We start from the raw sequence: 15,943 nt of genomic DNA, 5'->3' as shown, positions 1-15,943 counted from the left end.
GGGAAGTTGGCCCCGGGAGAAGGGGGAGAGAGGAGGAGCCGCTGGAGTGGCCAGGCTTGTGGGTGTTGACTGAGGGAGTGGGGCTGACAGGGGATGCTGCCCCTCATGAGGGCACGGGATCCTTTTCCCAAAGGCTGCCCGGATAGAACCGCCCGGCCTCCGGCACTCTGGTCCTCTAATCCCCTCTGGAGAAGGGCCAGGCTGTGGGCTGCTGACCTGCTCGGATGTGGGTCAGCCTCCCCGAGAAGGCAGGCGCCACCACTCCACCCGCCGGGAGTTCACAGAGTCTAGCAGCCCCTGGAGAGGCAGGTGCCAGGGTGCGGCCAGAGCGGCCCGTTCAGATGAGCAATTCCTAAGTCAGATTCTCCCTAGTGAGCTATGTTAAGATGGAAAGTTTTCCATATATATTTTTCTTTTTCTCTTTAAGATTTTATCTATTTGAGAGAGAGAGAGAGTGAGCACGCGCGAGCATGAGCCGGGTGAGGGGCAGAGGGAGAAGCAGGCTTCCCTTGGAGCAGGGAGCCCAACATGGGACTCGATCCCAGGACCCCCCACCATCATGACCTGAGCCGAAGGCAGACGCTTAATCGATGGAGCCACCCAGGCGCCCCTTCCATATATATTTTTAAAAAGTTAAATCTATTCAACCCAAATCCCTCCCAGGCTGCGTTAATATTCTGGAGACGTGCGTGCGAACAGGTTGCCAGCATCGCTCGGCCTGTGGGTGTGTGGCAACCGCCCGAGTGAGCGCTTCATGGCCGCAGCTCAAAAGGGCTTGGATCTGAAACTGATGAATGAAAATATGACCTCAGAAGGTTTAAAAAAGAGCAGACAAGCAGAGACAGGACAGGCCTGGGGCTCAGAGACTGCCGGGCCTGTGAACCGCCAGCCTGACCGATGGATGGACTGGCTCTAAGGCAGGAGAGGAATTGGGATAGATCAGCTCACACAGGGCCGTGCCTGGCGCATCACCCCATTTGCTCCTCGCAGCTCTGTCCCAGGCTCGAGTGACTGCAACCCCATTGCACAGCTGGGGAAGCTGAAGCAAGGAGCGCTTATGTAACTTGGCTGCGGATGCAGAGCTAGTCAGTGGCGGGGCCCACGGCTAGAGCCATTTACAGGGGGCTGTGGGCAAACTGCAGTAGCCCCCCGAGCCTCCGTTTCCTCATCTGGAAACTGCATGCATTGCTTTCCTATGGCTTCTGCAACAAACTGCCGGAAACGTAGTGACTTAGTGACACAAATTTATCATCCTACAGTTTTGAGGTCACAAGTCCAAAATGTATTTTGCTGAGCCAAAATCGGGGTGTTGGCAGGGCTGCGCTCCTTCGGGAGAATCTGTTTCCTTGTTTTTTCAAGCTTCTAGAGACCACTTGCATTCTTTGGCTCAGGGCCCCTTCCTCCATCCTCAGAGCCAGCAGCCTGGCACCTACCAGTCTCTCCTCACTGCTTGCATTGTCACACTGCCCCCTTCACACCCTCAGCCCCTTGCCTCTCTCTCATGAGGGCCTGTGTGATTATATCCGGCCTACCCAGATAATCTGGGACCCTCTTGGTGGCCTTAATGTAGTCACACCTGCAAAGCCCCTTTTGCCACGTCAGGCAAAATATTCCCGGGTTTGGCGGTTTGGATGTGACATGTTTGGGGGGGGTACATTATTCAGTCTTTGACACAGGAAATCGGGGGGGGTAACAGCAAGGTATCCCCCAACATGAAGTGAAAAGGACTCTGAGATGGCGAGGTGTTCTCTGAAACCTCTATCTTCCAAGGCAGGTGACTGAGCTTGCACACAGCTTTATAGCTCTTCTGGAAGAGATGGGTATTTTCAGGAGAGAGTTAGCCAGAAGCTGTCTTGTTTAGGGAAGGATGGGGATAGGCACTGTCTTAGGGGAAATGAGCGTTCGTGGCACTCTGGGTGCTTTTCTAGGGCTTGGCTTAGTTCATTCGGCCTTGCCAGGCCTGCCTGGATTTTACTCAAGCACCCCCCCCCCCCGCCCACTTCTCTATACTCTGGTTCTGTGCCCTCAAGCACCCTTCTGGCAACTGGTTCACCTTGCCTGGACCCCTGATTGGGGATGAAGAGGACATTTATAAACTGTCACTCCTTCCTTTTCTCCCCCGAACCTGGCTTTCTGACCCACAAGGTGAGTTCCATCCAGCCCTGTACCTCGGTGACCCAGCGGGGCTCTGCGTTCCAGTGCTCCCTGTGGCCTCCCAGGGTACTGTACCCCGGCCTGGGTGCTCCGGCTGCAACAAGACCCACCACACAGGGCTGTCAGGAGGGCCTTGTCAATCTAGAGAGCCACAGGTGGTCTGTCAGTCAGGCTGCCCCGCCCCCCATCTTTAACAGGGACCAGATGCAGAAATTCTGCTCTGGGCACATTCTTGGCCGAGTGCCTGTCCACATACTGTCTCCATGCCTCTGTTCATGTTTTGCCCTCTGTCCCCTAAGCAATCAGTCAGTAAATACTTTTTCCACATGGCACCTGATCCCTGCCCTCATGGAGCCCAACTCAGTGCGTTAAGGGAACAGATCTAATCACAGGGTGGTAAATGCTCTGGAAGACTAGGGAAGACGTGCCTTGAGCAAACTGTGATAGGTCATAGAAGGTGATATCTGCTGAGGCTGACAGGGGACAAAGATCTGTGGGTGGGAGCAAGAGAACGTTCCACTTCCCAGGGTTGGCAAGGTGGTGATGGAGGACATCACAGACGTTCAGAGTTGGAAGGAACTGCAAAGGGCAGACACTCATTCAGTTGTTCCCTTATCCAGTCAAAGCACATTGAGGGTGGACTGTGTCCAGGCCCTGATACCACTGCCAGGGCATAAGGCATGACCTCTGACCTCCAAGAGGTTGCAGGCTATTTGGGGAGAAGGTAGTTAAGCGCCAACTGCCCAACGGAGGTTGCTCAGTCAGTGTTCCTGCCCCAGGGGACTTCTGGCCTCAGTTGATGGGGAGCTTCCTCATTCTCAAAGCAACAGAATGTTGCTAGATCGTTCCAGTTGTGAAAACATCTCCATCTTGGCAGACTCATCTTCCGGTTGCTGCCACCAGGTGGACTGGGTTGTATCCTGTTGGAGCTCATTGAACAAGTCCTTTTGCCCTCCTTGACGTGGCCTCTCCACTTTGGGTGTGAGGCAGGGTGATGCAGCCTCCATCCACTGCCCTCACCCAGCCTATCCCTCTCTCCGGCCAAAGGTCCAAGTCCTTCAGCCAAGCTCTGGCAAGTGTCCATTGTGGGGAGGGGGCTGTGGAAGTGATGGAAAGCCTGTGGTCTGCAGCTGGTGGCTTAATGCCAGATGGTGAGCCCATTGGTGGATTCTTCTCTTCCACATCCCTACTATGTGTCTGACGCTGTGTCAGGCTAGAGACAGATGACTCAGGTGTGGGGAGACAAAAACAGCGTCCCAGCTGAACTTTTAGTGCTGTGGAGTGAGCACAGGGTGGCTGAGTGGGAGTGGGCTGGCCCCCGGGTGAGGCTGTGATGCTGAGGATGACTTGGGAGTGAAGAGTTGGCTCTTTCCACAAGGACCAGGGCAGAGGGGAGGGCGAGTTGGCACAGAGGCGGGGGCCACCAGTTTGCAGGGACCCTTGGGGAGGAGGCGGTGGGGGGCTGGGCGGGGGTGAGGCTGGGACCCAGCTGCCCAGGGCCCTGGCTTCTCCACAGAGGGTTCAGAACTGCACTTCACCCACCGTCAGATCCTGACACATCCTCAAAGGATCTCAGGTCAGGAGGAGGGACATGGTCACATCTGAAAATAAGGTAAGAAGTAGACCATGCTGGATTCCTGCTTCTTCGAGCATCAGCCTCCCTGCAGTGCTGGAGGGCGGCCCAGGCCCCCACCTTTCTGGAATCCAGAACGCTCAAAATCCCAAAGGTTCTTCCAAGCCTGCAGCAAACTAATTTTGTAGCAAAAATCTGACCTGAATTGATGTGAGACTAATTATGTTCTTTAAAAATATCTCATGTTTCTCTATGGAAATACTATGTATTTGATTTTTGGGTGCTGCCCACATCCCTCTGGGGGAGTCAGTCTGCACACCATATACAGCACTGTAATCCTTTGTAAATCGGGAAAACTCTGAATTCCTAAACTCCCTGGGCCCAAGGTGGGCACAGTGCACCTGCGAAACAAGTTCTGAGACACCCAGGCACCTGCCCAGTCACAGCCGGGTGGCAGCCCCGGGATTCCAGCAGTTTCCCTGACTCAGGGCCTGGGACAAAGTACGGACTGTGGCCTGGCTTCTTCACAGCCTTCAGGTTGGCGTGCAAGTGACGACCCAGGTGTGGAGCCGCCTGGCCGGCAGGTGGGCCACTGGGAAGGAGGCGGGACCAGGCCTTGACTGCTGTGTGTCTGCCTCAGCCTCGGATGGAGGGAGCGGACCCAACACCGGGGGAGGCACAAGGACAGAGGCACAGAGGCCTCAGAGGGAAGAGGGAGCCCTCTCGGCCACTGGCTGCATCCCTAGCAGTAAAAAAACTTTTTGGGCGTGTACCCCCAATACCTGCATGTTGCTATATACAGGTATTACCTTACTGTTCGACCACGTAGATCATAAAACCTAAGCCAAAAATAGGAATCAAAGGATGAGCTAAAGATGTAATACTTAATTTTTTTTTTAATTTTATTTTGGTGGTGGTACAAAAGCCTGCTTTCATATGCTTGATTATTTTTGGAAAGTGTGCTTTCATGCTCTATGAGCGAGCAGTTGGATGGTCTGGCTCTGTGTTCAGTCTGCCTAGCTATCTGGTTTTAATGGCTGCCCTCTCTGAGAAAGATCCCTTCCTGAGACACATAGCTGCACACGGAGGAAACGCATCACTGGCTTTCTTACTAAATTGGGTTACTCATTTTTCCATCCTGTCCACTGCATATGCGGAGGATTTGTTGAAATTTGGCTAGTACATTTCCATCCTTCCTCATGCCAATCAGATGTTTTTGTCAACTAAATGGAAGGTATTTTATTTTAAAGTTCTTAACACATGAGTCCAAAACCCACTCAAATGCTTTGGAAATTTTTGAGCAGATTAGAAAATTCTGTTACGTAGGTTTTCAGGAGTTCAGACACGAGAGTTTTTGTAAGTTACAGACTTATATTGTTTTTGGTAACAAAATCCTGTGACAGTAGAAACATTTCCCACATTTCCGAATATACTTTTCCAGAATGCTTTGCCGGCCTTGGTGTCTTCTAAAAGAGCAGTTCTTTTCTCATTTGTTGTGATAACACGCCTTTCCCATGAAGGGACATACTAAACACGCTTAGAGGTGTTTCAAAAACTTAACTGGGAAGCCAGTATTCATAGAACAACATGGACAAATACGGAAGTTTTTTTTTATGAAAGAAAGATGTGTTGAACTAAGTTGTTAGCTTTGACAGGTCTTTCTGACTGCTTTTCTAGAAGATAACCAGTAGATCTCTGAAACAGACCGTTTCCTGAGTCACTGCCCATCTCATTACAAATTTTGTGGAAAATTCTGTTCTGTCTAAAGCTTTTTACTAAGGAAAATTTCAAACATACAGAAGTAGAGCAAATAATAGGACGGATTTCTGCCTGTAGTCACTCAGCTTCAACAGCAGGGAATGTCCTATAGTCTTGCTGCCTGTCCCTCTCCCCCTTTTAAAAGAACGCATCCCAGAAGTCATGTTATTTTTCACCCTTAAATAATTCAGTATGCATCTCTATTTGATAAGGACTTAAAAAAAAAAAGCAAACTTGTTTTGGGCCACCTGTGTGATTCAGTCAGTTAAGCTTCTGACTTTGGCTCAGGTCATGATCTTCAGGGTCTTGGGCTCGAGCCCGAGGTGGGCTCCTTGCTCAGCAGGGAGTCTGCTTGTCCCTTTTCCTTTACCCTCCCCCACCCCTCCTCATGCTCTCTCTTAAATAAATAAAATCTTAAAAAAAAAAAAACTTGTTTTATTTTGAAATAGTTATAGGTTCACAGGAAGTTGCAAAAATAGTCTTCCAAGTCCCATGTGCCCTGTTCTCAGTGGTGACATCTCGAATTGCTATAGGGCCATGATCAAAACCAGAAGTGGACATTAGTACAGTACTATTAACTAGACTGCAGACCTTATTCAGTTTTCACTGTTCTTGGGTGGGAGGGCTCTGTACAGTTTTATCACCTGTAGACTCATGTAGCCACCACCATCAAGATACAAGGGAGCTCGTCACCTGGATGGAAGTCCCCGTGCTGCTGTCTGTGCACACCCTTTCCTTGCTCTCCTCTGCCAACCACCAATCTGTTCTGCATCTTTATGGATTTGCCATTTTGAGAATGTTATATATAAATAGAACCAAACAGTGTGTGACCTTTTGCAATTGGTTATTCTCACTAAATGGAATGCCCTTGAGCTCCGTCCAGATTTCTGCCTGTATCAATAGTTTGTTGCTTTTTATTGCTGAGTAGTAGTCCATGATCTGGACGTACTAGAGTTTAACCTTTTGCCTGTTGAAGGACATGTTGATCGTTTCCAGGTTTTGGCAATTACAAGTACAGCTGCTGTGAACATAAGTGTATAGGGTTTTGTGTGAGCATATGTTTTCATTTCTGTAGGATAAACGTCTAAGAGTGATTACTTGGGCTGTATGGTAAATGGTGTGTTAGTTTTGTAAGAAAGTACCAAACTGTTTTCCAGAGTGGCTCTACCATTTTATATTCCTACCAGGAATGAACGCAGGAGCCAGTTTCCCTGCACCTTTTGCCAGCTTTTGATGTTGTCTCTATTTTGTATTAATATGTATATAGTGATGTCTTGTGGTTTTAGTTTGCATTTCCCTAATTGCTAGCAATGTTGAACTGCTGTTTATGTGTTTATTGTCCATGTATCCTCCTTGAGTGGAATGTCCATTCATGTCTTTTGCCCATTTTCTAATTGTATTATCTTTCTACTGTTGAGCTTGAGCATTCTTGCTGTATTCTAGATGCTCGCCATTTGTTAGGTATGTGTCTTCTAAAAGTTTATAGTCTTGCATTTTACATTTAAATCTGTGATCCATTTAGAATTAATTTTTGTATATGGTGTCAAGGTATAGGTTAAGGTTCATTCTTTTTTGCCTCTGGATGTCCAGGTGTTCCAGGCCTGTTTATCGAAAAGATGATTCTTCCTCCCTTGAGAGGGACGTTTATATACCCGTTATGCCATGATCACGCCTATTGAAACTGACAAGAATTCCTGTGTGTTATCTATCTCAAAGATGTCTTTTCATCTTTGGTTTGTTAGCATCAGGACCCAACAAAGTGCACATGTCACGTTTAGTTATGTCTCTGGAGTCTTTATTCTGTAACAGCCCCTCAAGCACCTTTGTTTATAAGCCGCTGATTTGTTGGTGAAACTAGATCATTTGTCCTTATGGACTGTCCCGTAGTCTAGGTTCGGCTGCTGCGTCCTCATGATATCATTTAGTCTGTCCCACTACCCTCAGTATTTCCTGGCTACCGGTAGTAGCTCTGGAGGCTCGTTTTGATCCCATTTCACTTTTGGGCAAGAGTCCTTCTTAGGTGGTGCCATGTGCATCCCGTCAGGAGGCTGGAAACTTCTCGCAGCCCCATGTTGGTGATGTTGATCTTGACTGTGCGTTCAGAGTTGGACTTGCCCAGACTGCCTGCTAGCTAGGGGTTTTATCATATCGATATCTATGTCCAGTATTTGTATTAGGAGTTGCAAAAGGATCATTCTTATTCTATCATTTTATTTTATTATTCTGTCTATTCATTAACAGGACTTCTGTAAAGTAGAACACACCCTCAGCCATTCTGTAGTTACCCTGAAGTATTATAGATGGGGAAACTGAGGTTCTTAGAGATGAAGTCACTTGTCCAAGCTCGCAGATGGTGGGGTCTGGCAGGAATCCTGTTGGGTGGCCTCAAAGCTGAAGCTTGGTTATGCTACTTGAACACCCTGCCCCAAAGTCCCTGCCACTTTGAAGCCTTCCCTGACCTTCCCCCCAGCCTTGGCCAAGGCCGTTGATGCCGCCCAAGTGTGAGAGGGCAGGACCCCAGTGTCCATCCCCCGCCCCCAGCACACACGCTGTGAACAGTCGGCAGGGTCCAGCATTGTGTGCTGCCCTGGGCCCGGGGAGCAAGGCGAGCCCCCGGGATCGACAGCCTCGGAGATGCTGTCCTCACCTGCTGTTCTTTCATGCCAGGGGCCATGCGTCCATGAGTCAGAATGTTGCTTCACGTATTTTAGGGGGGTATTATGAAAATCCTCGAATCATTTGGTGTTACCTGGGGGGTGGTAAAACCAATCTCCACATCATTTTCCTCATCTCTCAGATGCAGTTAATATTACTTAGTTCAAAGTTGCTGTGTAAAAAAAACCACGAGATGATGCTTGGGAAAACTGTGTGTAAGCCAGGGGCGCTGCCCGGAGTCAGGTAAAGAGCTGGTAAACCCGGAAGCCTGGCGAGCACTGTCAGGCCGGAGGGCCCTTCCAGCATCGGCTGCCCCTCCCTGCAGAGGACCTCCCTCCCCTTTCTGCAACGAGGGTCTCCCTCGGGCCTGCTAGGACCTGCTAGGATGGGACTGGCTCTTGGAAGGAGGCTCTGGAGCGGGAGGGGCCGCTCGCGCGGGACTGACAATGTGTTTATAGGACGTGAGTTCGAGTCCCATCCCTGATTTCGGGGCAAGTTACCCACCCTCTCTGATGGCTCTCTTGCCAGTAAGCTGCTTGACCTACATCGGGAAAATGCGCGAGAACTCTGCATGCCAGTGTCTCTCTGGGCTTGGCGGGGAGGGGTGGCGCTGGAGTGGCAGTGAGCAGAGCCCTAGGAAGAAGCCAGGCCTCTAGCCTTCACTCAGCTTCCACAGCCGAGGAGCCTCCTGGGCGCAGGTCCCCTCCCCGTGGGCAGGGTCAGCTCAGCAGCGCCCCTGGGCCAGGCCTCCCAACACTGCCTTCAGTGGCGAACAAAACAGCCTTTGACACACCGGCCTGCCTGTGCTTGGAAGCTGGAGATTTAGGAGGATTTGTACTTCCTCTAGGCACCCCCCCCCCCCAATTGCCTGTGTTTATTCATTTAATTTGGGATGATAGACAAAGATGATGATTTACAACCCAAATCTTCTTTTTTAAAGAAGTATTTCTGGCACTGGTTTCCAATTTTGCTACCATCCTTACAGGAGCTATTCTTAGACTTGTCACTGGTTCTTTCTCAGAGCTTGCCACCAGTCTTTATATAGACGCCTTCTCCAGTTTTGAGTTTCTTTATATAGATGCCTTCTCCACTTTGGATTTTAAATCTAGATTCATCTCTTGGTCAGTGTGTTAGAGATCACTTATTTTCACAGGAAAATAGAAATGCAAAGGGCTCTCCTAGGGTCAAAACTTACAGCTAAGAGCAGATGTGCAGATGGGGACAGGGGATGCTGGAGACGTGAGAGGGGGGCCGGGGGCAAAGCCAGGAGCCTGGGGACACAGTAGGCAAAGAGCCTTTTAATCCAGGGTCAGGCTGTGGGCCTGGGTGTACCCCAGAAGCCAGTACATTCTGGCTGAGAATATCATCTGGGGCTTGGAAGGGACCGTGAGAGGTCATCTGGCCTGACCTCGGGCTCAGGCTGAGATGGTCAGGTTTGGAGGCTTGGCTGTTCTCTGGGTCAGGCTGGCAGAGACCCTCCAGGGCCCAACAGAGCTGTGTGGGGACACACGGCTGGTTGGTGGTGGAGCTGGGACCTGGGCTGCAGCCAGAGTGCCCTCCCCAGTGTCCACACTCTCTGCCTCACAGTCAGCGGATCCTCTGGTCACCCTGCAGCTTAGTCTCCCAGAGCCTCTGCCGAAGGGTGACCGGGTGGCGCTGACCAGCCCGTTGGTAGCTGGCACAACTGCAAGGGACACCTCTCAGGGCCGTGGGGCTTGGATGGCCTTGGGCACAGCAGTGACCAGCCTCCCAGGAGTCGCTTTACTACTTTACTACTTTGACAGCAGCCCTTCCTAGGGCGCATCTGGGTTCATTTTTAATGTGAAATTGTTCATTTGTTAACCATGGCTCTTGAAGTTGCCATTGGGAAAAGCAGTGGACAGAGAGCCCGCGTGGGGCCGCTGGATGGGACCCTAGGACCCTAGAAGGCCAGGCTGTGTCCCACCCGCTCCCATTGTTATTTTCCCACCCAGAATCTCTGTATGCCAGTTTCCTCATCTCTGTGTGCTTCTCTGTGAAATACCTCTAATTTTTTAAGCTTGGTGCCGGGGATTGAAAGACAGAAATGCGGTCTTGCCTCAGAGAGCGGACAGCCTCCGGCGGATGAACACACGAGGGACAAGGGACAGAGCCACCCGTCACATAGAAGCACAGCGGCGTGTGATGTGGATGGAAGTCTCTGCTTGGGGGAAGCGTAGGGGGCAGGCTTTTAGGAAGAGGGATACAGAAAACTGAATTAAAAGAGCAATTTGAAGGCACACAAGGTGGGCCACAGAGTCTCCAAAACAGCACAGATGGATGATGAAGAACGGGGGCCGGCCCTCAGGGAAGTTGGGGAGAAATGGGAAAGAAAAGGCACAGCCCTCTGCAGAGAGAAAGTGACAAAGTGGTCTTGCTCGATGGGGAAGTGTGGAGATGCGCAGACCCAGCTGTGTGAACGGTGCCGTGAGCAGAACGGAGCCCCCGGGCCCTCAGGGAGCTTATGTTCTGGTGAAGGAGGCAGTTGATAAGTATATAAGTAAACGTACACTTTGCCAGAGGGAGGCGGGCGGGAAGGAGCGCTGTGGGGAAAAGCCCCAGAGCCGCGGGGTCGCGAGTGCCGGAGCGGGTGGTCAGGGCAGAGCCTGAGGGAAGTGCAGACGTGAGCTGTGTGGCCGGCAGCCCGTGCAGGGGGCAGAGGCCCGGGGGCAGGAGCAGGCTGGGCGAGGTGGAGGAGCCGCAGGAGGTCCGCGCGGTCTGCGTGGAGGCTCCCGGTGGGAATCCTGGGAGACGAGAGCCGCGGGGAGCCGCCGGGCAGTCTTGTGGGCCATTGCACGGACAGCAGCTTATACTTCGAACGAGCTGGCAGCGACTGGGGAGCTTTGAGCAGAGGGGGGCCCAGTCTGGCAAACGTCCTAGAAGCCTCGCGTGGCTTCCGTGTGGGGACTGGACAGTAGGGGCCAAGGCAGAAGCAGAGAGACCGCTCAGGCGCCTGTTTCACGAATCCAGGGGAGACACGGTAGGGGCTGGGACCATCGTAGTAGCTGCGCCGGGACACATGTGGTCAGAGTCCAGTTACAGTCTGAAGGTGGACGCAGAGGCCCGGAAGATTGTTTGCCACGCTGCCACTTGCCTGGGAAGGAGGCTAACACTGTGGTTTCCTCTCTTTAGGCCAGCTCATCGCTTACCGCAAGGGTTTGTCTCAGGGACCCCTGGCTGCCAGGCACCATGACGGTGAGGGGGGCCGCACTGGCCCCGGATCCAGCGTCGCCTACGACCATGGCAGCGTCGCCCAGCGTGTCTGTGATCCCTGAGGGCAGCCCCACGGCCATGGAGCAGCCCGTGTTCCTGATGACAACCGCCGCGCAGGCCATCTCCGGGTTCTTCGTCTGGACGGCCCTGCTCATCACCTGCCACCAGGTACCCAGGCCAGCCCGGGGCCCTTGGGTCAGAGAGCCACAGAAGGCCCTCTGGAAGGATCCTAAGAGGTTTTCCAGTCCCCACAGAGTATTAGGCCAGGCCAGGCTGTGCTGCGGTAATAACCTGAATCTGGGGGCTCCACCTGGTAGAAGTTGATTCTTCCCCACATCCCAGGCCGACGCAGGTCAGGCCCCGCTGGGTGGCTCCCACGTCCTGCAGCTTCAGGGCATCATCCATCTGACAGCTAGGAGGAGGGAAGTGGGCGGAAGCCACTCTGGATATTTAACCGCCTCAGTCCAGAAGTGACACTTGCCACTTCTCACTTCCGTGGGGCAGGACAGGTCACGTGTGCAGCCTCAGCTGCACGGGGGCCCTGCAGGAGCACACGGACGTCAGTGACCCCTTTGCAGAGGAAAAAATTGAGACCTAGAGGTGGTGGGGTGCTGGCCCAGTCACGCACAAACTGGTGGCAGAGCCAGGATAGAGGGCGGGTCTCTTGTCCCCCTGTACTCGTGGTCCCAGAGGAGGCAGGCGTGGGCCGGGCCTGCATTGGCTGCCCAAGCAAGAAGGTGTGAAGAAGGGCGGCTGAGCCCATTCGGGTCCCCGTCAGCTCCTCGCCTGCTACCCTGTGTCCCCGTCCCTCCTCGAACCCGATTGCTTCCGAGGCAGTTGGCTCACAGCAGCTGGGGAGTATTTTGTTCTCTTCCTCCTGAGCCCAGGACTCCGGCGGGGCCGAGTGTGAAGTCACGAGAGCTGGGACAGGACTCTGGCTGCCGGGGCCGAGGAGCGTGGCCAGAGCAGTTGTTGGCATTCGTGTGTGGCTGCTATTGTCCCCCCTCCCCCCCGGCTTTCTAAACACTGCACTCCATTCTCCCACCTTCCCGGTGAGGCCGGCCGCTCTGCTGCGTCGGACAGATGAAGAGGGAGACGCGGGATGACGTCACCGTAGCCCCTCTGCCAGGAAGCGCTCTCCCCTTCTGGGAAAGCGACGGTCCCGTCTGTCCCACACACGGGGTGGACACTGCTGCCCTAAAACCCCAGGGACCAGGCGTCAGGAAGGCCGGGGTGGTGGCGAGGAGACCTGCGTATCCGTTGAGGGCCTCCTCTGTGCCGCTCGCCGAGGTTCCCCAACCGGCTGTGCGCACGGGTCCCCAGGGAGCTTGTCGCAACGCTGGATTCCCCGGCCATTCTTGCCTCGGATCTGTAGAGTCTTGGGCCTGGGCTCGTGGCCCCTGTGTCTGTGACGCCAGCCTGGGCCCCCTGAACGCAGCCTACGAGCTTTCTGCCCGCTCTGGCCTGATGTTCAGAACAGCTTCGTGGTGGGGGTTTCGTCGCCGAGGAGGGGCTGAGGCTCGGGGTTGAGGATCGGCCACAGCACGAGGAAGCGGCAGAGCCGGACAGCGGAGCGCACCCATCTGTCCCCTCAGCCACGGAGCAGAGGGGTGGCAGGTGGCAGGTGGGCTGCCACGGTCGGGTCCCCGGCTGAGCCTGCCCCCGTCTACCCCCAGATCTACATGCACCTGCGCTGCTACAGCTGTCCGAACGAGCAGCGCTACATCGTCCGCATTCTCTTCATCGTTCCCATCTACGCCTTCGACTCCTGGCTCAGCCTTCTCTTCTTCACCAACGACCAGTACTACGTGTACTTCGGCACCGTGCGGGACTGCTACGAGGGTGAGGACGGCGCGCGGGCTGGGGCAGGGCGCCGGGAGCCAGAAGGCCCGTGGCCTGGGCTCCTCCAGGGGGGGCTGCCCCACGCTTCTCTACCCACTTCAGGGTTCCCATCAGGGCCCCCACTGACAGGTGACAGCCTGTGTGTAGCACTTGGCCACAGGGCTCCCACGATACCCATAGGGATACCTGCGAGCAGGGACCCTCCCCCTGTGCCTCATTTCTCAGCCTGGCGTCTCTGGTCGGGGTGAGCAGCAAAGAAGTTGTCCGTTTGTAGACAGAAACCCCGGGTACAGATGGGTCAGGGGCTTATCCGGGGCCCGTGGCGAGGCAGTGGCAGGGGTGAGGCTCCCTCTCCACGTGCCTTAATCCTGAGGGCTTTGTCCTGGGAGCAGGCTCTGCTGTGCCACCCAAGAAGGCGACTCCCTGCTTTTTGTGGGCTTCAGGTCCCATGTTTGGTGTGGAGACATCAGCTGCTCTGGTACTGAGCTCCCAGCAGGGGCCCGGTCCTCGGCTGGGCGCTGGGTGGCAAGGAGGAAAGCCAGCCCCCGGCTGCTTGCCTGGCCAGTCACCACAGGACCGGGCAGCTCTCCATGGAGCCCAGCCGCAGACACAGGGAGCAGAGACCTAGAGCCTGAGGCTGCTGGGGTGAGCATCCCAGGCAGCCAGGAGAGCTAATGCACAGGGCCCGGGAGGAATCCGGGAGGTAGGGGGAGCTGGGCTGGGGGCTGGCCCCGGCCAGATGAGAAACCGGCGGCTGGAGACAGAATGGCACTGGGAAGGAAGAACAGGGTGTACACGGCCTTGCAGGGTACACGGAGAAGCTTAGATTTTCTTTTTTACTGTTGGTGCACAAGAATATGACACAACTGGAAATTGCAGGTTAGAACATCTGTCTGCGGAGGGCGGGTGAAGGAGGGAGAGGCCAGAGCCCTTAAGACAAGTCACAGGCCCACAGTGCCTGGGCCTGCACAGGCCAGCAGGGCTGGGAGGAGGGGTCCTTGAATTCGAGATCCCTGCTCTGACATCCCCCTCCTCCTCTCAAGGTCATGCATTTTCCTGTTTCCTCCCATGTCTGCACTGCTGGCTTCAGGTAGAGTGACCAGATGTCGCGGTTCCCTATGTTGAGGCAGGGCAGCCCCGACCACGACCAGTTGTCATCTTCCCCGACCCCGGGGGGGGGGGGGGGCTTTGCCTCGGGCCCTGGGCTCTGTGGATATTGGGGTGCAGCATGCTCATCCCCACAGAAGCTGGAGCCTCTCTTCCTGTCCCACTTTGAACCCGCGTATCCCTGAGGCCTCGCGGGGCATGGGAAATGCCTTAGGCCTTGGCCAGGAAATGCAGGCGCCCGCCAGAGCGCACTGCCCCCCACGCCCCCCTCCAGCCGCGGGCCTCGCCCTCACCTGCCTCTCCAGCCACACTGTCCTCTTCTCCAGTGGGGCCATCGGGTGTTTCCCAGGGTCTGGAAAGCTCTTCTTGGCCCGCTCCTTCTCCTTTGTCCTGACTCTGGTGTCTCCTGGGAACGGCTTCTGCTGTCGCTTCTCTCCTGGCACCCTGCGTGCGTCTTCACGGCCTGAGCACGGCGGCAGTGAGCGTGCATGCACAGCATGGTGCCTGCTTTGCTGTCGTCTCCCTGAGTGGACTTAGCTCCACGGGCGCAGGGACAGGCAGAGAGCCCATGTCCGCAGAGCCAGGCACCTGCCAGGTGCTCACTCAGTCCGGAATTTCTGAATGAATAGGGACTTTATTACACACCTGCTGCGTGCCGTACATTCTCAGGGGGCCTCATCGACCTCCCAGCTGAGTTCCCTGCTTGGCTCTGCCGGGTGAGAATACTCAGGCCAGGTGGGGACCTGCTCTGGGCGGAACTGGGGCTCTAATGCCTGATGTCCCTGGAGGCAGCAGGGTCCAGGGACACTTCTGGGTTTCTGGGGAGCTGCACACACTAGTGTTGAGAGTCCTTTTCCAATCACATTGCCAATCGCAAATGGGGGCCCAGGAGCAGCCTCTGCCCACTGATTCCCTCAGAAGCACAGAGCTGTTCCCTGCCAAGGGGGATCCTCTCCTGTGTGGTCTCCCTCCTCTGCGGGGCACCGAAGACTGGGGTGCCTGGCACAGTGGGGCACGGTCTCTGTACTATCCTCACTCTGTGCCCCAGAGGCGGCAGCAGATGGTTGGCTGGGTCCCCCCACTCCAGAAGCCTCTTTGTGCAGGCCCTGCCTGTCCCAACCTTCCTCTTGGTCCACTTAGAGGTCCTGGTAAGAAGTCTGCCTCCCTGCTAAGCATGTCTCCTAGCAACACTGTTATCCCCTGGCCTCTCCGCCTCTGCCAGGGAGTTTACAAACAGCACAGCAGCTGCGGGGGAGTTCAGGCTGCCCCAGAGTTCACCAGCTTTTCGTGTCTGAGTTGGTGGGCTTGGCCCTCGCCTTGCCCTTTTCTGCAGCTCTGCTCAGCATCTGGGACCCCCTCCCCTTGTCCTTTCATCTACGGGACCTGCTCCTGCAGAGTTGGGGATGGAGGGGCTTCCCTTAAAATTAAAAGAGAGCCCCCCCTTCATTCCCCTCCCACCCACCCCACCGTTCCTTCTTGGTGTCCCAAGACCCGGGAAGGGCAAAAGGGAAATCAGGAGCCACGCTGTGCTGGAGGACCCCGATGGCAGAGCCGGGCAGCTGGGCTCTCGCTGGGCGCCGCGCAAACATTTGTTTTTCTCTTTGATGAAATTACAACTAAATT

General features: G+C 54.7%; 1 protein-coding gene across 1 annotated transcript in view; it reads left to right on the top strand.

The window, feature by feature from the left end:
* Nucleotides 1-15,943, top strand: part of TMEM184B (transmembrane protein 184B) — a 47,369-nt gene that overhangs the window by 12,084 nt on the left and 19,342 nt on the right. The window contains exons 2-3 of the mRNA XM_028115423.2: nt 11,291-11,539; nt 13,048-13,213. Coding sequence (XP_027971224.1) covers nt 11,348-11,539; nt 13,048-13,213 — 358 coding nt within the window. The 5' untranslated portion in view covers nt 11,291-11,347. The remainder of the gene's footprint in view (nt 1-11,290; nt 11,540-13,047; nt 13,214-15,943) is intronic.

The sequence above is a fragment of the Eumetopias jubatus genome, unplaced genomic scaffold (genome assembly GCF_037043125.1).
Source record: "Eumetopias jubatus isolate StellerSeaLion01/CBP00866 unplaced genomic scaffold, mEumJub1_p1.0 scaffold_8, whole genome shotgun sequence".
Lineage (NCBI taxonomy): Eukaryota > Metazoa > Chordata > Mammalia > Carnivora > Otariidae > Eumetopias > Eumetopias jubatus.
This window is presented reverse-complemented; position numbering and strand designations above follow the sequence as displayed.